Source organism: Suricata suricatta, chromosome X (assembly GCF_006229205.1).
Source record: "Suricata suricatta isolate VVHF042 chromosome X, meerkat_22Aug2017_6uvM2_HiC, whole genome shotgun sequence".
Taxonomy (NCBI): Eukaryota; Metazoa; Chordata; class Mammalia; order Carnivora; family Herpestidae; genus Suricata; species Suricata suricatta.
In genome coordinates, this window is record NC_043717.1 from 11,300,135 (window position 1) to 11,327,081 (window position 26,947).

General features: G+C 38.3%; 1 protein-coding gene and 1 long non-coding RNA gene across 6 annotated transcripts in view; one reads left to right on the forward strand and one right to left on the reverse strand.

The window, feature by feature from the left end:
* Positions 1 to 26,947, reverse strand: part of AP1S2 (adaptor related protein complex 1 subunit sigma 2) — a 27,853-nt gene continuing 906 nt past the window's right edge. Inside the window, exons 1-6 of one of the 5 annotated variants that reach the window (XR_003905006.1) lie at positions 24,871 to 25,049; positions 18,098 to 18,206; positions 17,349 to 17,486; positions 13,230 to 13,324; positions 2,092 to 2,100; positions 1 to 1,290 (exon numbers count right to left, since the gene is read on the reverse strand). Coding sequence is in view for 4 of the 5 variants with exons in the window: in XM_029929613.1 (XP_029785473.1) it covers positions 1,762 to 1,857; positions 2,092 to 2,100; positions 17,349 to 17,486; positions 18,098 to 18,206; positions 24,871 to 25,049 (531 nt within the window). In the remaining variant the exon portion in view is untranslated. Of the gene's footprint in view, positions 1,291 to 1,726; positions 1,858 to 2,091; positions 2,101 to 4,166; positions 5,617 to 13,229; positions 13,325 to 17,348; positions 17,487 to 18,097; positions 18,207 to 24,870; positions 25,050 to 26,947 lie in introns of those variants that run through there. The other 4 variants (XM_029929610.1, XM_029929613.1, XM_029929611.1 and 1 more) reach the window with 4 other exon arrangements.
* LOC115283320 lies at positions 510 to 3,781 on the forward strand. The gene is made up of 2 exons (XR_003905007.1): positions 510 to 1,316; positions 3,056 to 3,781. It is a non-coding gene; the product is annotated as an uncharacterized LOC115283320 (long non-coding RNA).

The following is a 26,947-nucleotide window of genomic DNA, read 5'->3' on the forward strand; positions in this document are numbered from 1 at the left end:
TACAGTGGTATACGTTGAACATTTATTACAACTTATTGGTGAGGTGAGAAGACAGTGCTAACACGGCCTGAACGTGTACTGGTCACAATCACAACAAAGCTATTAATCCAGCCCAGCAGATGGAAATGAAAGTGTAAACCACGAACACGTTCACATACACAGACGTTTGTATAAAACTGACACTGAAACAAGTGTATAGCTTTAAAAAATATAGGGCCTACTAATGCCATTTTACCTCATTCAACTCTCACTTTTATATGAAAGGTGGTATCTGCTTTTATAAGATTTCTGATCACTAGGCAACGTCATGGGCGGGCAGGATCTGCCCTAATGTTGGCAGCACTTGTAAGTGGAGGGAAGCAAAATCAATGTGGCTCTAACAAGCACCCCAGAAGGAATATCCGTGCTTTGCACAATGACTTAAGCAACACTCTGTGAAGAGAAGAAACACGTTTTCTGTAAGATACTGTTATGAAGAATTCCACGTTGCATCAATGTTTCCTTTTTTATTTTGGGGCATCAAAAACCATCTAAGTCCCTAAATGGTTATGACCACAAAAAAAATCTGTCTCAGGAGTTGAATGTTCCTTGGACTTAAACATAACGTGCTCGCCATTACACAGTCGCTCTCTCTTCCTCGGCCCAGGTTTGGAATGCGAGGGAAAGAGTTTTTGGTGTAAAACGCACCATTCCAATTTAGTCATTTGTGTATTCCCTTTAAGTATGTAGTTTCCAATGAGGGTCTTTGGTATAAATTTGGTTCTCTTTTTTAAGGTTTCAACATAAAATTTTAATTCATTTGATATGTATCAATTCCCTTTATTCTCATATATACTGAAATGTCCCACACTAGTCTTTGGTTTCATATAACCAGGTTTCATATTATAATTTAACAGTTTCCTTTGCCAAAGACAGTAATTAATGAATGTAGACTGCCTAATTGTGTCATTTTCATAGATACATAATCAGATTGAGAGAAACAGATTTAAAAACTAAAATATCCAGAGAAGGTACGTTTCTTTTTCTGCATCATTCTAACCCATGTTTTAAGTCCCTTACCACTTGATTAACCAAAGTTCCCTTTAAAAATTTTTTTGTGTGTGTAGGCCTGAATGAAGCAGCTTAGCAAAACAGTAATACTGACAAGACGTCATCTTATACCATTAGCTAACATGGACATGAAGGCAGTGACCATCTACAGTGTGGGAAATGCCACAGGAAGTCATCAACAAGGGAGGAGACTTATGTCAGTCCAATTTCTTCAAGGACACTACGTGGGGTTTCAGCTTCCTGTGGAGGGAAAATGTGAGACTCTGGTAAGCAGATCCCGGGAGGCGTGAGCATGAACTTGACAAGGAAGGATGTGCAAGGCTCAGGGAACAAGGCAAGCAGCGCACTGGTTTGGACACATTCTGATACTGAGAGCAGGCAGTTATTTGGGGTTTCCGACCCCAAACGTCAGAGACCACAGGAGGGTGTTTCCAGCATGCATTAAATACCTACTGATTCCCTACCAATGTGCTGGGTACCACTGCGGTTACACAAAAGGCAGCCAAGCACACTGGCAACTTAGGAAATCATTGCTACCGAATTGGCTACAGGAAAAGTAAGTTATCTTTGTGTTAAAATTCAAAACCTCCCCTAAATGAAAAGCAGGGAAAACCCCCAGTTCTTCCGAATCTTCACATAATTTTGTTTCCCATGGTTGGTTTCTTTTTGGGGTGGGTGGGCGGGGGAGGGTCATGTGTATTCATAGAAATGTCAGTGTCCCCAGCAGCATGGCTTCAGAAACTCACCTTCCCAGACCTCCCCAAGGCAACCAATGGCTTTGATAAGGCAACATAGAGAAAGAATGCCCTGGGACCAAAGGCATTTTTGTCCTACGTAACAATACTCATTTGTCAAAGGAAGGCAAGACAAAGCAGGCATATCTAGGAAAAAACTACGTAATTTTCCAAAGTGGGCTGATCTTGCACATCACAAAACAGGACCAGGTCAAAGTCAAGAGTTACTTGCAACAATTTTGTAATTAAAAGGCATACTAGGATTTAATGGAGAAAATGTAATTTTTAGTATCCAATAATAACTTACTTTTGCATCCTAATTGTGGCACAGCACAAAACAAGGAAAAGGAAAATATTAAACCATAAATCCATACATTAGGTTTCATTGCATGTAAAGCAGTACATGGAATAATCTTAAGTAAATTAAACTCCAGTCTGTTTCCGTATTTGGAAAACAAGGATCATAGTACTTACCTTCATACATGGAGATTTGAGGGAGGTAAGGCTTAGTGCCCGACTTCTAGAAAGTGCTCAAAAAAAATGTCAACTGATAACATTACACAACTGAGGCCTAACTGAAGGTATTTAGCATTAAGTACAAATAAAGTTTTATAAATCAACTCTGCATATAAAGTTTATATGATAACCTTTTCGTAGGTGTGTTTATTAATGAAAAATGGGTAAAAAAAATCAGCTTTGGTAAAAACGAAAAACAGATTTTTTTATGAAGTATTCTTGCCCTCACCCCCCCGCCCCCATCACACTTCAGCCTAACCAGGCTACACATCAAAACATACATGGTGGATAAGCAAACATGGTACAGTGCCACAGATTATAATCCGCTGGAGGACGTTCCACGACATAGGTGACTCAGTTAAAAAAAAAAATGGCAAGGAAAAAAAAGCAGAGAAGTTGTTAAAGATGAAAAGACTTAAGAGACATCAACCAGATACAGTGTGAGCCTTGTTGGAAGTCTGGCTCTAACCAAGTATAGAGATGCATTTTTCAACAATTAGGAGAAATTGAATGAGGAACAAGTATTTGGAATTACTGTCAATTTTGGGGGAGGGGGGACTGTGATCCTTCTCTCTCTTGGTGACACATACCAAAGGATTAAAGATAAGAGGTCTAGGGCTTGCTCTAAAATATGGAGGCAAAAATGGGGGTGAGGGGAATGGGTGACAAAACGAGCAGAGTACTAAGAGTACTGAGCTGATGGGTGCTAAAGCTGAGCGATGTACACACAAAGGTTCCTTCTGTTTTATTTGCAGGTCTCAGGGCTTTCACAATAGAGTTTGTAAAGGAGCCCCAGTGGAATGATGCAGCACTCCCAAGAATCACGTAAGCCAGTCTCCCTTCTCCTGTTTAGCCTCAGACACTAAATATACCGTACTGACTTCTGAATCACATACATCTTAAAGGAAACAAATTAAAAATAATCATTTACATTTAGGCCTCTGTAACCGGTCCATTTACATGTGGACTTTCTACCATATAGTAACTATTTTCCCTAGGATTTTTACATTTTTTTCTCTATCTTACTCTAAGAATGTGGTATAGAATACATATACAAAGCAGGTGTTAACTGAGTGTTGAGGTTGTCGGTAAGGCTCCCAGTGCACACCTGACTGGTAAGTTTTTGGGGGAGTCAAAAGCTGTATGTAGATTTTCAATTGCCTGGGGGGCTGGCACGCCTAACCCACTTGTTCAAAGGTCAACTGTAATGTTCAATCGTCTTTAAAAATACCATACAGCCTTTACTACATTAGAGGATGCCTGCATTGAATCCTATACGGTTAACCACATCAGAGTGCCTCCCATTCTCTTCCCTGGATCTGATCAGATTTCCCGTATGACGTCACTGCCTGCAATCCTATACGGCATTTCTTGAAGAGAACCATGTTACGTGTCAAATATGCGTTGTTTAAAATATGTGTCCTTTCCAAAAGGCCTAGTTTAAAGGAATCATTTACACATTTTATTCCTTGAGACTTGTACAAATAGTACATTTGTTTTTTCTTTTTACGAATTGTGTTCATAATATAAAATGTAATTTTCCCATGTTCACACTAAAATTGTAGCTCAGAATTACCTAGAAAAACTATTACCTAAAGCAGTCAAATTCATAGAAACAAAGTAGGATGGTGGTTACCAAGGGCTGAGGGGAGGGATGGGGAGGTGTTTAATGGCCACAGTTTCATTGTGACAGGATGAAAAATTTCCAGACATCGGCCGCACAACAGGGTACACTGAACAGAAGTTGCCAGCTTAACCATTTTTATGTTTTTTATATGTTTAATAAAAGTACCTGGAAAAACTAAAGTGTAAACTATATTTGTCAAAAGGGATGGAGAAGAAAAAAGTCATTCACATGAGACAAAGTACATGCAATACTTTTATTTCAGACGTGCAAGAAAAGCGATTTCAGAATCTACTAACATAAAGCAAGCAGCTGTATACAAATAACAAAAGCAGCAACGTGTTGTTACAGCTCAGCACAAAGCATCCAAAGCAAACAGGCAGGAGACAATGCATATTCAGCATTAAAATCAGATGAATAACATATTGCATGGGTGGGGGAGGGGCAGAGGACACAAATGGAAATGAAAGACCAGTGTTTCCCAATGCTTTCAAGGTATAACGCTAAGTTTGTCATTTGATAGCCCGTCCAGGTGCTTCAAATGCCATGCAGTACAGCGAGCATGGAAAGAACTGGTCTGCGCACCTGCCTAACAGACACTTGGATCGGTCGTCTTTCAGTGGGAAACCTGTGTGAGCATCTTTTGAATTGGTTGAATGATAGCTTACTTAGGCTTTAAACTTTTTAGATATAAGCAATGAATTGATACTTTCCTTTTATAATAAGTTGCACGTTTTAAAAGTATACACAATAATCAATATTAAAAGTCTTAATATTTAGAATATAAAACTATAGTTAACAAATCATTAAGTACTTAAATGAAGACTTAATATATTATAAAACCAGAAGTAGTAAAATACTAGTATTTAAACTGTATTAGAATTTTAACTATATAAACAAACTCAGTATTAACATTTTGAAAACGTTATTTCCTACTGAACAACAGATATTGTAGGAGACTTTTTTTTTTTTTTGTAGGAGACTTCTAGCAGAGTTTTCTAATCATTCTTAAAGGGACTGTTCAATATTGTGGAGCACAAATGTGATTCAATATATGTGGCATTACAAACTTAAGAACTGTGAATGTTTTACACTTAAATATTATGTAATAGTACAGATTTTACTTTCTTGAATTATTTCCAAATATAGTTTTATGTGATACGTTAGAATACATTAGCTCGTAGAGACCTGTAATATAGTCACACTAAATAGACTTCCTTTTTGCCCCCAATATTTGAAGACCAAGTCACACTGTGTGTTATGGCACTGTCTATTCTGCCATAGCATTTCTGCTATATGTTCTTTGGTAAACATTTTAACGATTTATAAGTTTCCTCTTACAAGATGAATCACAGATGGTTCATAAATGAGGATATGTACGTGTTTAAGGTGAAATACTACTCAAAACATTCATAGGTCATATTTCAAGAAGAAATTAAACCACTTAAGAGCAGGAATAAACGATATCAAGATTACATATAGAATGAAAATCAAACAGAAAAAGAGAAATGACAGGAAAAAAATTACAATGTAAAGGTATTGGTTCTGAAATGATCTATTATACAAGATAGTCACCAAGCTGAGGGCATTTTCTTTCATAAGTATATCAGCTTGCTATTTCCTCTGTGCAATTCTGCATACACGATGAGTAGTCATTTAGTACACAGGGACATTAAAATATTCATGACGTGGCTACAAAAGAAATGCATATATTCTTATACAGTATACAAACTGAAAGACAATCAGATTTCTAGAATGTTTACTGCACAGTAAAGAAAATGGAAACTTAAATTTTTATTTTTGTTCTTTGGTTTATGGCTGAATATTTAACTTATAAACAATGCTAAAGGAGTTCAGATTCACTTTTTAAAAACCTCATATAATGATAGTCAAAATGACCTATGTTCCTACAAAATCCAAAAGCACTGTATGTACTAACAGGCTGAAAAGATTTTTCAGCATAAAGTCATCTGGTCAGTACTGAGTTAACTGGAAATGCAATTAGAATGCTACCCCCTGTCAGTCTTCAAGTCTGTCAGGGTTTTATTACACAAAGTAAAGGGATTTAGTCCCTTAATGAAAATCATTACATCCTAAGGGGACCATAAACTCTTACAGATCCTAAAGGAAAATCTTTCTCAAGAAGTAGTGGAAAAGCAGTCACGCATGTGGTATTTTAAGTAGCAATGGAGGTGTTTAATGGTTCACTTCGCTTTAAAAAAACAAAAACAAAAAAACAGTTCCAAAGACAATGCCTTTGAGACTGAGTATACTACTTTTTAAATAATCCTCAAGATAGATTATAAAGAAATCTCCAAAAAGACATTAAATATCTATGCCTACAAATGTATGTAAATAGAAGTTTCTCATATCAACAAGGTAACCTGAGGTGAGCTTTTAAACTGAGCAGAGAGTGTCCAGAGATGGATTTCTAGGGACTCCAAGAACCTCTTGAAACTAGAGGCAAAATTCTGTGCAGATTTTCCTGAGAAGAGGGCCCAGGGCTCTTAAGACTCACAAAAGGATTTTACCACTGCCAACAAGCTTGTGACTCAAAAGTTTAAAACTGGTCATTTGAGAGCTTTTAAAATATCCTTTTAATACTAAATTCAGCATTTTGAAATGTTAGGCTACAAAGTCATGTAAACTGTTCAAATACGTGACAGATCCCTCATACAATAACTATTAAAATGAAAAAAAAGAAGTATCTGAGAAGTGCCAGTTAAATTTTAATCCTCAGATAATTCTTAAACACTTTAAAGAGATAGTTCTGCCTTTTCCGCACTTAATATGGTGGAATGAACCAGCAAGTTAAAATAATGTAATAAACCCCAACTGCTTCATTATCTTACAGAAGCTCTCATTTTCATTGGGGAATTCTATTTCTGTATCAATGACATTAGCACTTCACAGTATTAAAAATAGTTTCTTGTCTATGAACCTCTGAACCTATTTCAATATTCTGTGTAAAAAAAATAAATAAATTCTAAGTCCCAACGATGAATCACTAGCAGAGTAAAATTTCCTATGAAAATATCAGTTAAACGAAGTATTGGGACTATCCCTTAAGATTTAATGGAATTAGACTTTTCAGGTAATGCTAAAATATAAGTAACAAACTTGACAAAAACCAAACTCAATTCCTAGGTCCCACTACATTTTGATGCAGAATTCCAGCACGTATTCTAGTACGCTGGCTTACACCCAATGAAACTCTTGCTGAGATCTATATTCTCTGTTTTCTGGAGAGAGAACAAGAAAAGTTTAAGTCTGTCAACCTTTCACCTAAATACCAGTTCTTTGAGCCTTTATATTACAGCTTTTAATCTGTTTTCTCTTAATTCTACACACACCGTGTAAAAACCACCATGGGGAGCTTATGCCCACTGAAAGAAAAGAGACGGGTAGTTTCCCAAAGAGGCTGAGCGCACCGCCGCCCCTCCCCAGAAGGGACCGGGTGTGCAGGGGGACAAGCAGTTCTCCAGAGAGACTGCGGCCTGTCAGACCCACCTGCCACTGCACTTCGTGAAGGAAAGGCGAGATGAGGAACCAACCTGCTCCTTCCGGCCAATGAGCCGTGTTAAGCAAGTTGTAAGCAAGAAATTAGCATCTATCAATTGTGAAGAATATTCTTTCTTTATAGGGAGAAAACCCTCTGCACTGGAAAAATATTCTTTAAGAAACTCTAAAATACACAAAAATAATGTATCCTTTTACCACTTTTAAGTTACTATAACATGTTTCAACAATTTCTCAGTTTAGACAGAGTCTGAAAAAGTTGTGCCCTAACATTTAAGGTTGATTTTAAGCTAAATGATGGATATGTCCACATTAGCCAAGAAAATATTACAGTGGATTAATTACAACTCTAGTATTCTGGGCCCTCACACCACCGGCACCTCTTAGGAGTCGTGGCGTAATTACTGAACTAAGCACTGGGTAGGGGAGAGTCGAGTCCGTGGTAATCCTCGAGGGTCCGCTGCAGAACCAGGACTACTATCTTCTTCCACTACCCAGGCAAGCTGAATTTCTTAAAGCAGCAGCGACTTTGAATACATGGGAATAGAGGCCAGAATGAACACAGAAAACATTTTTTAATCCAGCTGTATTACACAAGTACCGCAAATTGCCCTTAGTACCAATTCTTTGGAGACCTATTTTCTGAATAAAGATTAGACATTATTTTCAACTTGAAATGGGCCTACAATCCTGGGCAATCCTTTTACTCCACTCGTTTGCTCCCCAGTAAGTCTCTTCCAGACTCTAAACATTTCCCTCAAGTTATCTATGTCTCCTCTTTTTCCTCCGTCCCTAGCAGCTCTCCTCCAGATCGTTTCTTAAAGCAAAGAGAATGACAAGTTTTGTAATTTTGCTCATCCAGCTGATGAGGCAAAAACAAACTACAGCTTTACCCCGTTATCTCTTCCTAACAGGAGGAAGATTCGTCTTCCTCAAGACCAGTGCTTTTGATTCCATTCCCATTCACCCTGCCAACCCTTTCCCCTTTAGTCTATTCCTGGCTTTCACTGCTGTCCGCATGCTTTCCTTCTCCTCAGTATATGTGCATAGATGTTCACCTCTCCTCCATGCTAAGAGTAGCTTTTTTCTCAACCCCCTACGAAAAGAACCAGAGGTAGCGGAGGTTAACAAACACAGCAGAGAAAGGAATTAAGTTACACCTGTTCTTAAAGCTGCCTACACTGCTAAGAAAAGACAAACTCCATTACCTTAAAAATTCTCAGATAGTCACCATATTAGGCCGACGACTCATAACAGTCCGGGAAACTATATAATGAAAACTGGTAGGTAGCACTTACCTGAAGACTTAAGTCTCATTGAGATGACTGCTTAAGTGAACTACTGGCACTGAATACAAAATGGAAAACCTAGTCTCCCGATTCTCTCTCTCTAGTACACACAGAGAAAATAGTTTCTATTTAATGAAAAATAAATACAAGCAAGCGTAATCTGAAGTTACTGCTCTATTCGTTTTTCTTGTAGAGGGGCTTCACTTATTTCTTGTACTAAAAGTAGTATCCTCTAGCCTTCATGTTCTAGAATACAGTGGTCTCAGGGGCACCTGGGTGGCTCAGTTGGTTGAGAATCAACCGGCTCAGGTCACGATCTCGCCCTTCGAGCCCACATACGGCTCTGTGCTGACAGCTTAGAGTCTGAAGCCTGCTTCGGATTCTGTGTCTCCCCCTCTCTGCCCCTCCCCCATGCTCGCTCTCGCTCCAATAAACATTAGAATACAATAGTCCTTTTTACCCCTCACAGTATTCTGTGGCAAAGTTCCTACTCTCAACTCTGGAACCCTATTCCTTGTGCTGAAAGACCAAAGTCCAGAGAACATCCAAATTCACTAAGATCTATGTTTAGCAATGAATAGAAAGAGAACTGAAAGCCCTTGTAAGGTATCTTTTATGACAGCTCATAAGGTCGGTCTTATTCCACCAGTGATTCTGAAGCACTTGTAAAAGTCAAAAATTTTTTGACATTAAGTTAGCAATGATTGGCAAGAACAATATGGTTGTTCCAGATGGTCAGTGTCTAAAATGGCCAAGAGCACACAAGTGCCTCACTTTACATGCTGGAACTTTCTTTCTAGCAAATTCTACCTAATTTTACCTAATAGAACAACACAATGTGTATTCTTCTATTCACACAGCATCATTTTGTCATTTAAAAAATTTGTAAATTAAAAAAATATTTAGGGCGCCTGGGTGGTCAGTCAGTTAAGCGTCTGACTTTTGCTCAGGTCATGATTTCATAGTTCGTGAGTTCAAGCCCCATGTTGTCTGTGCTGACAGCTCAGAGCCTGGAGCCTGCATCAGATTCCGTTGTCTACCTCTCTGTCTATCTCCCTCTGCCCCTCCCCTGCTCACACTCTTTATCTCTCTAAAAAAATAAACATTAAAAAAATTAAAAATAGTTCTAGTACATGTTTGTTTTATAGTTCTAGAAAACGGAGGGGGGACCGCAAACATTTTCACAGGTAATGCTGGTAAGTTAATGGCCCAGCCCTAGATCTTTCCTCACTTGATACACTCTGAGTATCTCTCCATATCATTGCATAGAAATCAATCTCATGGCGTTTACAGCCAGGTCAACAGTTTCATGTATGACTACAGCATAATTTTCTTAACCTATTTCCCAATGATTAACATTTGGGTAAGTTCCAATGGCTTAATCTTAATACTGAGTCTTAGTGTATTTGTACATTTCTGTTGGACATAATTCCTTGAAATTTAACCGATGGGTCAAAAGGTGTATATATTTAACCATTAACAGCACCAAACTCCTGCTCCAAAATGGACTATAAGTTTCCATGCTCACAAGCAGCAGAGAGGGCCACTCACCCAGGCCAATCCAACAACCAAAAGAAGCGCTCATTCATATTTTAATTTACATTCCCTTAGGTAAAAGGGCCATTTGTTTTTTCCTCTCATCTGTGAATTATTTATTTTCTTTCATCTGTGAATTATTTATTTGGTCTTCCCTTTCTTTGCATCAGAACTTGAAATGCTTTAAATTTGATCAGGGTTCTCAAAACATAAAAGATTTCTTCGAATCACTGAATTTCAAATATTCAAACTCTATCTTTATTAAGTAAATTCTTTAAGGCTAGTAAGGTACAAAAGAACAACAACAAAAAATTCTACATGTACAATAAAAGCCTTTATATGCAAATTCTGGTCACTTAAATTACTCCTACTCTAAAAAAATTATCAAATCCCTAAAGTGGATGGGGAAAACAGCAGAAAATTAAAAATATTCTAACTGCCTGCAGGGTATACTCAATTCTGTTTCAGGTAAAAACTCAATTACTGTAACAGACATTAACAGATTTAGTTATTGTTCAGGAAATGAAATTATATAGTGACATCCCACAAGCTTTGCTGTGGGATAATCAACCACAGATTATCTCTGTAGGCACTGGTTATCAAGTAAGGGTGATTTCGTTGACTCACAGAGGTGATTTTTGTAGCCATTTACAAGTTCTAATTAAGCACATTTGTCTTTCTTTTACAGTTCTTAGGGTTTTTTCTCCCCTCCTGCTTTTGATTCATTGCATCCAATCATTTATACTCTGGACCATGTATTATATTGAAAAGATGAAATGGTCTGTAAAATATAAATGGCATCTTTGTATATCCTATCATGTGAAATGAAACTAAAGCTTTTCAAGCACGGCACTCCTGATACTTGAGGCTGGACCGTCCTGGGCGCTATTGGATGCTTAGCAGCAGCCTTGGTCTTTACCTCCTAGATGCCAGAAGCACTCCACTGCCAGTTGTGACAATTAAAAATATGTCCAGGCACTGTTTAATGTTCCACAAGGAGGCCTAATTGCCCCACCCTTTACCCCAGTTGAGAACCATCGAGTTAATCTAATCATCTCTGGTTGATGGGTAAAATTACGTTGTAGTGTGCTTGCCGGTATTTGTTCCTTCTTCTACAATGGATATTTTGCTTAAAAAAAAGGCAATAGAGGGAACAATAAAAGAAAATGTAAAAGAATGTGTCAGTACGGGAAAAAAGAACCCAAACCTTGAAATTTTTCAGACTACTTTTTAAGGAAAAAAAAAAAAATCAACTCCTAGGAAGATCCTCTTTGCAGGTCTAGCCCTAGGCCTCATGCAATCAATTTAGTAGATTAGGATCAGCATTGAAGAAAGTAGAACAGAAAATGTGAGATTGCAAAACAAGAAATCAAAGTATTATTTAACAATTTTTTTTTCAGTTTATGTTTGTGTAACTATTGTGATATAAAAATACATTTGTTACTGTGGGTTCCTGTCAAATATCTTTGAAAATCAGATTTACAGCTATTGATTTTAAGTTACTCCAACTTTTCATTATTACAAATAGCCCAGAGTAGCAAGCGCTGGCTCAAAAGGAGTTAAAATGAAACTAGGGGGGAATCCTCAAAATTCTGAAAAGCAGACAAATACAGAGCTTGAAAAACACATATACGACAAAATGATTACAACCTGAAAACCAGTGATCAAGGACATTGGCCAAATTGTTTCTTATAAGGCTTAAAATGAAAGACAAGATTTGTTCTGCCTTCTGTTTTTTCTGTATCTGCCTTTCTGTATTTTCCATGTCAAGTAGTAATATACCTAACCCTTACTTATCCAGTTTGTTCTAGCAGACTCCAATCAAGTTTACCTATAAAAAATTAAAATATGGGGGCACCTGGGTGGCTCAGTTAAGCATCTGACTTTTGATTTTGGCTCAGGTCATGATCTCATGGTTGGTGGGTTCGAGCCCCACAGAGCCTGCTTGGGATTCTTTCTCTCTGACCCTCTCTCTGCCCCTCCCCTGCTCTCTCTCAAAATAAATAAATGTAAAAAAAAAATTAAAATATCCTGGCCTTCTTAACTTTTAACCCAATTTAAAAGACAAAGTTTTAGGCTTAAAGGTTTAAACAAACAATGGAAATCACAAAGGAATCAATCATAGGAGTCTGTCTTATTAAACCAAATCCTAAGAGGATTTATATCAAAACGCCTTTTTGCTGTTAAATGATACTACTGTAAATATTTGAACATATCTAGCTGTTGTAACACAATGTACAATATTCTTGAGTTTGACTAGCATGCCCAAATATTCTTAATTAACAAGATTTTAATTTAAAAAAACCCCAAACTTCATTCTAAAAGACATGTTATTAAATACTCCAACTACTTATTTACTTAAAAATAAAGTTACAAAAGATTCATTTTTAAAAAATCACTTTTTCTAGGATTCTTACCTTTCCTTTTTTATGCAGCCCAACAGACTTATTATTACTTCCACAAAGATTTTGCACAGTACTAAGATATATCATGCAGCCCGAGCACTAAAATCAATTTTAGCAGCGCTAATTCTCCACAGAGCATCACTTTCTAGCCGAGCCAGAGTAACAACCGCAAATCCAAGTGATTCTATTCATAAAGTGGATCATCTCGAAGTAAAAGCAAATTTGTAAGTGTAATGCTTGCTTTTGGTACCTCACTTATTTTCCATTTCTCAGATTACTTTAGTGAGTAACAATACCAACAGCAAACAAAGCTTAAAAGGAAAACCCCCACAAATTTCAAAATGATGCTGTTAGTATAAAAAAGAAAGGCTGACACATCTCAAAGCGCCGATCAACACCATCATGCATCTACCGCTGAGGTTAAAGCCCGACGCCCAGTATTTAACTATTTGATCTTCACGGATCAGGCAAGGACTTGAAATCATCTCACGTGCAACAGTCTTTGCATGACACCCCACTTTATCCATGCCACAAAGATGGTAAATTCAGTAGTTACCAAGAAATAAGTTGGGGGTCAAAGGGACTAAAGCCTTAGACTGCTCTTTATCATAAGACATCCTCAGACAAACCTCCCCATTCTTCATTCTGGCTCTACAAAATTAAGGAGCAGAGAAAAACTGGTAAGTGCCTGACTTTACAAAGAAAATGCACTCTATATTTCCTTGGTCATTACATGTATGTTTATAAATCAACCCCGAGGGCTCCCCCACAAAAAACTAGCTTAAAATAGGCACTTAGTTGGTGGTGTGGGCAGGGGGTGGAATGTTCCAAGTATTGCAAAGAATGTCAATTTAGTAATCTCAGCATGTTGCACTTTAGTAATTTAAGAATCAAATTAAGTACCAGAGGCATGTTAAGAAAACATGTGTTAAATTCCAACAGACATTAAAAACTGGAGAATGGACCAATTTTTCTGGGCTTTACCCCCAAATCTAATTATGTATTCACAAAACCAAATACCAAAAGGAATAAACGTAGAGTTCAGTCTAGAAATGTCAAAACGGAACCACTATTTACCAAGTAATTAAATAAAATAAAAAAGATCTTTATTAATCAGTGTCTGATATAGCAATTATTATTCAAATACACGTTTACATTATGTTCTCATTATTGACTATAATATGCTAGTAGAAAAGCTACTTTATCCAGTGTCTGCCCTGTTTGCCTATAAAATGGACTACCTGAACAAACTACATGACATACATACCAATCGGGTAAAAGAAATATTAAAGAAATTTTTCTGAAGAAAAGAAACATTCTTAAGGATAGAAATGTAGATTTCACAGATTTTAGAAGGTCTAATATCAAAATTAATGTTGCAATATCCATGTAACATTAAGCCAACAAATATTTTCAATATAAATTTAAAGGTATCTTTGCTGTTTAGAAATAATCAATTCAAATAAAAGACCTGACAGCAAATACATAAGTCACAATACATGGAAAACTAATTCATTAGGGCCTCTACAAATTTAAACCTGCATTTAGGTAAGTGTCTTTATAGCTATATTTACAATGTTGGAAGCAAAATCATTTCATGACATAGGCTAAGTGAATACTATATCCCAAATTATAAGACCAAAAGAGCGACTATAAATCCAGGAGTTTAGATAAACCCAGGAAGAAATGATTTTAAAAATATTATTTATACACCCAATTTAAAAATGCCAACTATTGATAATTTGGACAATGAAAATCTTCTGTATAAAAGCTAAAAAATGGCATCTTAGAAAATCTACTCTGTTCCATACAGAAAAACCTGCAGAATGATGAATCTCTTTATTCCTGAAAAACAGAGAAGATGGTACCTAAAACAGAAGGTTTAAAATACACACACCAAGACCACATACAAAGGCAGGGGAGGGGGAAATGGCGGGGGAGGGAGAGAGATGGACAGCGCTCAGTGGTTAAGATCTCACACAGCTTGAAGTCTAGCATCTGGGTTTGGAATGCTAGGACCGGGTCACTGGCCCCTCACTGAGCCTCTCCTTCCCCATCTGTTAAAAAGGTACTCATGGTCTTTCTCATGGCCTGCTGAGGATTAGCACAGGATGGTTCACATCTAAGGACTCTCAGTAAGCATTAGCTCTCATCATAGTTCTGCCCTGTTTGCCTGTAAAAGGATTACCTAAACAAACCAAAACGTGTTTATATAAATTAGGTAAAAGGAAAATTTTAGCAAACTTAGAAATTTTAGAAACTTAGCAGTTTGTAGAATGCTTTTTCTCATCTTATTCCACCACCTCTTTTATGAACATAATTCAATACGCTCCCAGAGATGTAAACATGTATCAAGTATCAACGTATAAACGAATCTATTTTAGAAAACAAGCATCTTGTCATCCGTGGATTTGTGACAGTATGTTGGCAAATAAGCTAAATGAGTAACAGGTTAACCTGAACAGAGTCATCAGAAGCCTTACTGCCACAGAAAGACTAGCTTGGCTTCATAAAGACCTTAATCTGATTCTAACTCCAAATTCAGAACGGACTAGCCATGTTTTGCCTCCTCAAGCACTGAATGGCTACATTGAGAAAAATGGTTTATTTAGAGCACCAAATAGGCAATGTCTTAATGTAGTATCACTTTGGTTTATGTAAAAAATGATGTTAAGGTCACAGATGAGAAATAGGGCCAAAGTTCTCTTTTAAAGGTAAGAAACTGTAATTAATAGTAGTCAAAAAAAATTTTTTTTAAACTAGGGTGAGACTGGGTAAGAAAAATCCTACATGGGACCACAGACATCCCATGCCTCTCTCTACTCCTACTTTCTACTAATGATACAAAAATACTGCTTCAAAAAGGGAGCTTTTACTATTAAAAATGCTTTAATAGGGGAGATACACACACACACTTACAAATAAATAGGGACTCGTAGTAAGTTTTTATCTCCAATACATCAAATACTCAACACATGCTATAAAGTAAACTTAGTACATTTGCCACATTTATATAGTCAATAGGAAGCTCATAGTTTGAAAAACAGTCCAGACACAGGAGAGATCAGCACCCTAAACACTACTCTCCAGAAAAAAAAAATACACTAAAAGGTGAACTTCAAGAACTTTAGAAATGTGGTAAGGCAGATGGAATTAATCAAGAAATGATGGAGAACCTGGAGGAAATACCAGGATCTGACAGAATACAGCTCCATAATAACAAAATATAAAAGTGAACAATGGAAGAGACAAATATGAAAAATTCCTAGTTCCTGATTTGATTCTAACCCAATTTTTAGGGAAGTCTGATTAGTAAAGAGCAAAATAAGGAGATTCTTACTTTAAAACCAAATACGAGCTTGTGGTCAGAATATCAGATGTTAAGACTCTCCCCAACGACACGTGTGCGTCTGCAGCCACCGCGTGAAGCACAACAGCGAGCTGTACGAGCTGAACACGCCCGGGGCCAAGGGCTGCGCTCATCTCAGGACTGACAGCAGGTGGCGTCGGCGCTGCCGACCAAAGATTCCACTTGTGCAGGCGTCTCAGCCACGGTTTGGCCACCTCAAGATCGCCACACGTACAATGTCCTGTCTCATGCCTAACAGATGTATGTTCGGGATGATATTGTCCCAACTTTGAGCAATCCTCACAACCGACTCAGTCAGTGACTGATACAGAGCCATTACTGAGGCCTTTCCGCCCACACAGGCCCACTAGAAGTTACAATGGACAAAAAGAGATTTTCTCTTCTTAATTCACATTTCTGTTATACTGGGAATGCTAAAAAATTGGATTTAAAGCCTCCTTTAATACTAACAGAGACACTTATCTTAATGAAAACACACTGCATTTTTTATATGGACTGGCTCCTTCTCCTCAGGCTACAGACTTTCTATTTGATTAAAACCACAATTATTGCTAAAGCATAATTCAACTTGGTATCTAAGTAAGGTATCCTTAAGTTTTTTGAACAAGGTGGACTTATCTATGAAACTTTAAACTTCAGAAATTGAAGGTCCAGAAACAACAAATACATAGTTAAGCCAGAACAACTATGGAAATTGGTAAGGGAAGGGGGTTTATCAATGGTTCTCATGATAGGTATCAAGGCAAAATAAGAATGTAGTCATTTGACAGAACATGGTTTGTTATTTTAAAAGAGCAAAAAGAAGGCCAAATACCTTTTAGTTTTGCTAACATAAAACTAGAGACTTCTACAAAAAGTGTGTAGTCATTTGGTTGGCTACATTTGCACTTAATGGACATGAGGTGAAAACATGAACCAATCCGGGATGAAAACACCACAGTCTCACAGTCAACTGATGGAAAACACAGGTTACCTGAAGGAATTCACAACAACGGACGGGGAGTTCTCCAAGTACTGTGGCCTTGCCGAATCTCTTCCCTTCTTAGTCTGTCCTCTGAAGGTTTAGACTCTAGTGTTTTAGGGTCCACAAATGGGCCATCATTATGACAGACCATCTCCAAAGTAAACAATTACTGAGTTGATGGGATTGACACAGATTCCAATCAATAAACTGTACAAAGACACTACATGCCAAACATGCTTCAGAATAATTTCTGAAACTCTAAGAGTGAGGAACACAACTGAGATTCCCTAGCAAGAGCAAAACATGCTAATGCCCAGTAAAGAGAACTCTGATTAGCTCACCTCCTGCAGTAGATCAGCCTGCTCAATTGCTTTAAGGACATTTTTCTTGGATGTTTCCTGAACTTCCCCTCCCAAAAGAAACTCATCCAAAATAAAATAAGCCTTCTCAAAATTAAAGATGATATCAAGTTCACACACCTGAAAAGCAAGAAAAACAATGTTAAAACTGAATAAAGCAAAAGATACTTACCCACTATCAGGTAAGGATTAAATATGATCAGAGCGAAGCAATCTTAATTCTTTCTTAAAATGGCAGTCTTGCTAACCAAGCATCAGTGATCTGGTCAGCATATTTTCTAAATCTCAAGTACTTGGAAACACAATGCCTACAAGGTAAGTAAAAAAGACCTGATTCTGGAAGCTCCCAACATGGGCAACTTAATAATTTTCTACTCACAAAAACGGATTTTTTAAATACATATTTCCTGGATAATATGATTATAACTGCTTACCAAATCTAAATTCTATATTAAGCACTTCCAGAATATTAAGTTTTGCAGTTGAACTCCTTTCCGTTTCACTATTTTAAACCTCATTCTCACCGCCATCATTAGAGGAGTAAGGCGGGGAGGGTCAGGCACTTCGGCAGCTGAAGGACTGTGCACCCCGGCAAGAGGCAGTCAGCCCTCCCCTCTCCTGCGGTTACTTTCAAACAGAATCCCCAAGACAATCAAATAATAAACTTGTTACAGAAAAGATTTAAAAAAAATACTATGGCATTCAATTTCCTAAAACAAACTACTACTCACACTGCCAAAATACTTGTCAAGTAATTCCACATAACGATGAATTATTTCCAGGGTAATTAGTTCATTGTCCTGATCCTCGATAGCACAGCAAAAATACAGACTAGCATATCTGTAACAAAAGCAAATGTGGAAAAAATTTTACCCTGTAATCATGTTTTCTAAATATATTTTCATATCCTACTGTGAAAGACTCCATACTTATACAACTTATTTCCGCTTTTACAACAGTGTAGATTATTTTCCTCCCGGACTACAAAAGTAATGAATGCATACAGAGGAAGTTTGAAAAGTACAGGCAAGAAAAAAAAAAATCACTCAAATCACACCATCTAGAAAGAGTAACTTATTCTGCTCTTCTTCCTTTCAGGCTCCTTTCTATGAAAATCCTAAAACACAGCTGGACCCAGTTATGAAATACAATGAATAAACTATAACGGTCCTAAATTGTATGAAATACGATCTTATGTTTACTTAATTAAAAGAAAATTCACTGTGATTAATTCAAACTACAAGTAACATAGGGAAGAAGATAAACTTTCCAACTAAAGGACTTATTGAAGACATTGTCAATGCAAAGCTATGTCCTGAAACGTTTTACTGAAGTCTTAATATGCACAGAGAACACAAATCATATATACACACCTCGAGGAATTTGCCAGGTGAACCCACCTGTGTACTAGCACTCTGACCAAGAATCAGATTACGGAACTCCTGAATCCCCTGCCCCCGCCCCTCCTGTTCACCACCCACCACCCCAAAGTGTAATCACTATCTTGACTTCTAAGAGCATAGAATTGTTTTTAAAAAGGAAGTTTCTAGGAATGTGGAATAAACTCCAAGAAAAGAACAGCTTTGTTATTACAGAAGTTAGAGAAAGAGAACAGGAGAAAACAGACGTCCTCAAATTTCCAAGTTCTACCTGTTAAAGGAAAGTGTCGGTTATTTACTCTTGAAGAAGAATAAGATTGGAAAAGTATATATTCTCTCCCAAATTAGGATTGTAGCACATGGGACTAGATTATATTTGACCCAAGGAAGCCAAAACTTAAAGACAACCTTGAGGTGTAGCAAACAATGACCAAGTCCTTTGAGGAGGATTAAAAGAGCATTTTCAAACAGTTTAAGTGTATTAAGCTTTTGAAAAAAAACAAAACACCTACAATGTTCTTAATAAGTCTCAGTTTAGATTGTAATTTTCACTGAGAAGCATTTAAGTGATTTTTGGAAAACACAATGACCAACTACTGCCCACAGCATTAACAGAAAATAATATACACACACACACACACACAATCTTAGTTTTGGAATCCAATGAATTCCTGCTATTCAGTATGAGAGTAACTAGTATTTACAGAATGCTCTATTAACTTTAATATTATCAAGTTGATTAAATAAATATCAATTATTTGATCTTTCCAATAGCAAGCACCATCATCCTCGATTGGTGGGGAAAAAAACAAAACAAAACCAAGGCCCTAAGAGTACAGGGTCTGCCAAGTGGTTGCTCTGGGACAAGGAATCTGGTCTTCGGACCTCAATTCCAGGCCTTTTCCCACTCCACCTTAGGGACTCCCTTGTCATCCACAGCTTGACTTTTTTTTGTCATGTCCACTGTACCTGACTTAGACATTCAGTAAGTTATTTAAAATGGTAGGTCTCCTGCAGTCTTAGAGAGGAGGCTTTCCAAAGTGTTCGTTTATTAGCATGAAGGACATAACAGGGCATCACCTCCAACTTTAGCAAAGTGCTTCCTCTCTTTCCTACCGCATGGTTTTATCTGTTTAAGAGGCAATGGGATATTCCAATTCTCCATCCTCCCTAACCCATGCTCCCCACATAGTTTTGAATTTGGGGAAATTGATACAAATGACACAAGTTCCTGAACTAAGAAAACTAAAAATTAAAGGAACTGGTATTAAAATGGTAGATAAAAAGCAGACATGAACAGTGCGCATATGAACAGGGTGCTATTTAAAAAATCCCATTAGGACGAATTTACTAATAGTTAGTTTTGGGTAAAATTCCTTTTAGTCTTAACTGCCAGCATTTCAACAACGCTGTTAAGCAGTCGAATGCTTGCGCCACCCTTGATCCTCACCCACAGTACTGCCAGTACTGCCTTCTTACAAATAAATAGCACTGAAATACTAGCCTTCGGTCCTCCTCAACTGTAGAATCACTTGGAATTACTAATTTAAATATCACGAGGACAGGGGGCTCCTGGGTGGCTCAGTCAGTTAAGCGTCTAACTCTTGGTTTTGGCTCAGGTCATGATCTCACAGTTCTTGACTTCTAGCCCTGCTTCAGGCTCTGTGCTGACAGCTTGGGATATTCTCTCTCTCAAGATAAACAAACTTAAAATAAAAAAAACTTTTTAAAATATCACCAGGACTGATGTGTCTAAGCATTAGCCGATGATATTTTTAAAATCCTGCAATTCTACCTAAATGTTTGCTTTCACTCAGAATGGAAAAAGAGCCATCAAAGTAAACAAATTCTTTGTTGTAGGTGAACAGCTAGTTATCAGGACTGTAAGACACCACTTTACAGGAAGTTCCACATAACATTCACTGAGTCCTCACTCTGAATGAGACACTAAATATTAGCGAAGGCTTTTGCATATTTTACCATTTTAATCCTCAGGACTCTTCCAGAAAGATACCATCATTACTTGCATTTACAGGACACCCAGGCTTAATTGAATAACCTCCCCAGGAACAGCAATTTAACTCCAAAGCCCACATATTACATTAAAAACAATAACCAGGAACTATATTAAAGTAATCCTGCACCTGGCAAAAATTAAAACCGAATTAAGTTTTAAGAGATTTGAAGAGGAAATGAAGTAAATAGCGTTATACTGATTTAATAAAAGATTACCAAGAGAATCTGAAACGTACTCCCTATATTTTTTTTAAAAAAGTCAATTATGAGCTCATTTTGTTTTCTTAGTACATATTTGTAAGTCTAAATCTGAAGTAAAATTACTAATAGACTAGTAAGAAGAAAGGTATGTTTGGTTATTTTTAGCCCAGTGGATTAAGGCTTACTCTAATTACTGGCACTCAGAACATCTGAAAGTGCCTATTCTTATATGCAAAACACATGACTTCGCAGTCAGCGAGGTGTCCGCTGACTGTGGGTGAAGGTAACTCAACTGTTCTCAATCTACTGGAATGTCGTTAAAAATTCCTTTGTTAGTAAAGAAAATACAGTATTCTGGCAAATTCTCAAACTAGTAATTTGGATATATGTATTTTTAAATTCATTGTAAAACTTTAATCTAGTGCCTCTTCCATAGCATGCTGCATAAAATAGGACTCAGAAAAGCCGACACTGTTCAGTCTTTAAGGGATCCTCAAGAGCATTTATTTCAGAGATGAGGGAAAAAAAGGAAAAAAAGACTTGTTCAAAGTCACCAAACTAGCTAAGTGTGCAAACCAGGCAGAACTCAAGTCCCCCGATTTTCAGTCTGTATTTTCCGCTATATTATCTTTACTGACCCCCCCCCGCCCCCACTCCCCAAGAGGGGGACTGTTTAAGTGAAACACTGGGGCAAGAAGAACGTGGCTGAGACAAAGGGAAGAAGGAAGACCTAAAGATCACTTGCTGATAGGAGCAGAGAGAGTCCTGGTTCACAATCTCTCAGAAGCTAAGCGAGAGTTCCTTTGCTTAAAAAGGTCTTCTCTTCCAGCTGGGCTAAGGGGAAAAAAAATCACCTGTTTCTATCAACAAAGAATATGTCCTTAAATATAAAATATGAGGCTTTCCGTATGAAATGGGTGGATATGTAGAAAAATTGATTCAAAATTCTAACTTCTGTATGTGAATTTCATCTCAATAAAGCTGTTTTTAAAGTGCATCTTTTATTTACGGCCGCCCGGTACAAGTATGAGAGTCAGGCTAGATTACCCTTCACAGCCTTCGGAAGACCCAGCGGTGGCCCGACACGGGTGGGCTGCACGTGTGTGCGGGACCACCAGAGAGTGCTTGCTTTCCTTCTGTTTAACAGGCCATTGCCTTCTGCTGCAGGAACCTGGATTCCTGGGATTACTGATTCCCTTGCTGGTATTTTCCTCCTCCACACGGGGGACTCCTTCCCCTATCTAGAAATAAGCTTAAGTCACTCACACCTTTTTAAAAACCCTGCTTCCGCCTCCTGTGTCTATGGGGGGTTACCACCTCTTCCTATCTTCAGAGCAAAGATCCCCAAATAGTCTACACTTGCTGCTTAAAAGTCTTCATCTCTTCACACTTTGCCCCATTTCTTCGAGACTTCTGTTCCTACTATTTCACTGAAAATGTTCCCACAAATGGCATTTTATGAACTCTCACTGTAAAACCTAATAGATTCTTTTTTCGTTTTAACTGTTTTTGCACTTTTGGCACCGGTGACTTCATCTTCAAAACTCTCTCCCCCTCCCCGACACTACTGACTCCATACCTACCCTACACCATACTCCCTTTGCTTGCCCTTTGAATGCCGGTCATCTAACACTTCATGCCTCATCCCCCTCTCCCTCCCCCGACTTCCAGGCCCACCCTGAGAAAACTAGGCATCTTCAAATGGAACTCATACAGGCATCTCAAAGTGAACATGTCTGCTACCTCATATTTACCCATCAGCTGAACTAGAAATGTGGAATCACTGCCTTCCCCCCTTTTAGCTGAGACCAAGTCTTCTAAAACTTACCTCACAGTAACAGCTCTTTCCACCTGCTGTGCCCACAGCAGCAGCCTTCCTTCAGGGCCTCACTATAATGCTGTCTCCTTAAGAGCTCCCCCTGCCCATTCTCCCATCACAAGAATCTTTTCAGATATGCGTCTGTGCTCTTTTCTCATCCCCATTTAAAACCTTTGCCTCCGTGCTTAATATTTCCGTTCTACCCCCATGTCAGTCACTAACTAGAACGTGACCTTGGACAAGTCAAGTCTCCCAAATTCTTCTTTGGTAAAATTGAAGTTTAGTCAACAGTAGGCATTTTAGGGGCGCCTGGGTGGCTCAGTTGGTTGAGCACCCAACTTCGGCTCAGGTCATGATCTCATGGTTCATGGGTTCAAGCCCCACATCAGGCTCTGAGCTGATAGCCCAGAGCCTCGAGCCTGCTTCGGATTCTGTGTCTCCCTCTCTGCCCCTCCCCTGCTCGCACTGTGTCTTTCTCTCTCAAAAATAAACAAACATTAAAAACAAGAAACAGTAGCAGTTTTAAAGCTCATGAACCATTTCCTATGCAGAGGATACAGGCCAAGCGAGCAGGGGTTGGAGGTCCCGGTCCGAATTTCATGAGAGCACCTCCACTTCCACTTGTTACGCTTAGGGTTCTAACCTTGGGGCTACAAGCTTTTTAACTTTAAAACTTTTCTGACTAGATAATTCCAAGACCTCTCTCGGCTCTAAAATGCTATAATGTTTGTCACCAAGTACTAAGCCAAACCCTGGATACAAAATCACCCAAAGATAACTAAATTTATTCTATTGGAAAGAGGAGTTTATTGTATTTAAAACATTCTCAATGTCCTATAATCTCCATTACTTCTTCTGCCATCTCTCCCACCAAAAAAAAAAAAAAAAAAAAAAAAAAAAAGCAAAAAACAAAAAACCCATCCATACCTAGAGTGGAATAAAGGAAATGGAGACAAAACCCAGACTTCTCTTCAACCCTCCTTGCAACCCATATCTGTTAGTTCCCTGCACTTCCCTATAGAGGACAATTTCTGATATGCAGAAACACTCATCTGAAATACAGTAAATTATCTGTAAAGGAGGGGAAGTGGAGAACAAAGTAATTATATTTCTTTTAACCTGATTAGCCTAATCTTGAGAAATGTATTTTAAGGTACTAAAAGGCTTTCAGATATTAATAAAGACATACGTTTTTTTTAAGTTTAGTGTTCAGGGGCCCCTGGGTGGCTCAGTTGGTTAAGCATCAGACTTCAGTTCAGGTCATGGTCTCAAGGTTTGCCAGTTCAAGCCTCGCATTGGGCTCTCTGCTGTCACCCAAGATCCTGCTTTGGATCCTCTGCCTCCCTCTCTCTCTCTGCCCCTTCCCTGCTCAGGCTCGCTCTTGCTCTCTCACTCTAAAAAAGAAATAAACTTTTAAAAAATATAAAATAAAATAAAAGCTTAGTGTTCAAAGCCAATGTGTGAGACATTCTGCAACATCAAAAATTTAAAAACCTGTTCTTCCCCAAATTATCAGATCTAATTACACCTCCACCACCACTATAAGTATACTTCAAATTAGGAAACACTAGTAACAAAGAGATCTTGTATACACACAATTTTAAAACATCTATAGGACTGAAATGGTCTATGCATCCAAGGTGTTGTGTTCATAAGTAAGATTCTAAAAGTCAGAAAAAAGGCATGTTAATTATCAGTCATTACTGTATAGACTTTCAAGAAGCGGGTTGGAGGGGAAAAACTTGTTTAAGAGAATTACACCATTTAAAATACAACCCCATTTTCACCTGCAAAGAAATAAGTTCACTGAATTTTTCTAAAAAGATCATTAAGTAGTAATAAGCGTTTATGCCTTTAATTACATAATTAGTTTTAAATCAACTTTCCTGATTTTATCTTTTTGCCTGGGTAACCAATCAAAATAGCAGTTATTTTTAAAATATAAAGTTTTAACCTAAACCTTTTTCATCTAAATCATTATTAATCATTATTTATAAATGTCATCTCTCAAAAGTCTGCCACTACCACCTTATAAATGACCAAACATTTGATTCTACTATTTCAGCTTTCTGATAAATAAAAATTATACCTCTTGTAAACAATCTTCAGATCTCGCCACTCAAGAAAGCTGCACATTTTCGGCTTCCGTGCTAAAACGGTTTGAACAAGTTCTCTTGTGATCTTTTTCTTTTCTTTGTCTGATAGTGGGACATACCATTTCTGCAGTCGAAGCTTTCCCTGACGACTAAAAAGCAACATAAACTGCATCTGTTAAGATAAATAGAACCAAGATTACATGCAACACTTTGAGTCAGTAGAGATTAAGATGACACAGAAGCTTCAGGGGCAGGGTCTTTAAATGACAAATGATTAGCAGCAATCAGTATTTCTGTCAGTTAAAATAGCAGGAAATTCTCATGGAAAGATCTTCCCACCAGATGCAAATCTCCCCACCCCATCCTTTTCCACTTAAGTTTGGAGACCAGTGTGTGGGGGGAGAAAAAAGGTAAAAAGCTGGAGTGAAAATTTTGAGGAGAAAGAAAGACAGTTGTTGCAATTTAAGAAACTACTGTCTAGCAGGGGTATACATTTCACATTCTCTGGATGCTACAAAAGAGAATTGTTGACATCAACTGGTTTAGATACATTTGAAAGAAACATCAGATCCACTACTGTTTTTCACCGGGAGGCTGTTGCAGTTCCAGACTGAATTACTTGCGGACAGACTGCTACCACGCAGAATGGCCTCTTCAGTTTCTGCTTATATACTTTAAGCAAAACAAAAGACCTAAAATATTAGCCCAGAGAAAACCCTATAAATGCACATTTTTCTTAATAAAAGCCTGATTTTTAAGTATCTCCTCTCATCTTCACTTTTTAAAAATTCCAGCATAAATATGCACACAATCAAGTGGGTTAATGTCAGGATATCACAGAGAATATAACCTTTAAAACCCAAAATAAGAGGTACACAAATGCAAAGACATTACACGAAATACTTGATTTAAAACAATTTTTAAAAATGCATCTACAGATGGAGTGAATGCTGAATTTTGGTGTATTTTACTTAAACTCTTTAGTATAATATGTATTTGGAATCTCGATTCGGTTGATTTGTTTACATGTTTAATTCTCAAGGAAAGCTGCTTGTAATTCAAGTGGTCTTCTCAACTGTAAAACAGGTAAGCACTGTTTCTACAAAAGTAATTTAAAGGTAGAATTCAGACAGGGGTTCCCCCCCCCCAGTAACTATTTTAAGTTCTTTTAACAGCGTTACTACAAGATTCCAACCAATTTAGAATGAAATGGGCTCTAGATTTCCCTAAGAAATTAGTGACGCTTTTCGTACTAATCCAAACCGGCATCAACAAGAAAGATACCTAGAAATTTATCAAGTGGTAATTTAACTTTAATAAAGTTAAAACTGGCTTATTACACCTCACTTCAAACCTTCTCTGGCACAAAACAAACGAGCGACGTTCTTGCTATCAAAGCCCCCCCCCCCCATACGAGTCCTGTTAAGACAGCGGCGTTCGAAGGGGGGCAGCAAGTAAAGCGTCGACTGGACAACGGGTTTAACGCAAACCCGTTACCAGAACTTTGAGGATGACAGAGCCCTATTCCCAAACCCTGATGACCTGGAAGGGTGGGGGTTCGCTTTCGAAAAGAGTAGGCGCTCAAGGCTGTCTGCACCCCCTCCCGACCACTTCATAGGACGAATAAATAATGAACTCTGTAAAATAATTACGTGCTGACATGGGACAATACGCGGTCGCGAAGCACAAGTATTCCTTCCCTCTGGTTAAAAACTAATGCTTTGATTTGTCCGCCAATCACGGGGCACCCCAATTCCTCGAGACTGGTGTTAAAAACAATAGGCTCGGCCGCGGAGCGGGCTCGGGGCCAGCGCTCCTCCGGCCGGCCGTCCCCGCCGCCGCCCCGCCGCCCCACGGAGCCGCACTCCGTCACTGCCCGAGCCCGAGCGAGGTGACCGGCTACGGAGCGGGGCAGACAATGGCATTCGCCGCCGCGCAGGGGGCGCCAAGGGTCCTCGGCCGCCCCGGGCCGCGAACCCCTCCCGAAAATGCCCCGCAAAACTTGAGGTGATTCCCGAACCACAGGTGCCGCGGGGCCCCCGCATCCTCGGGGCGCGGGGCTGAGTGGAG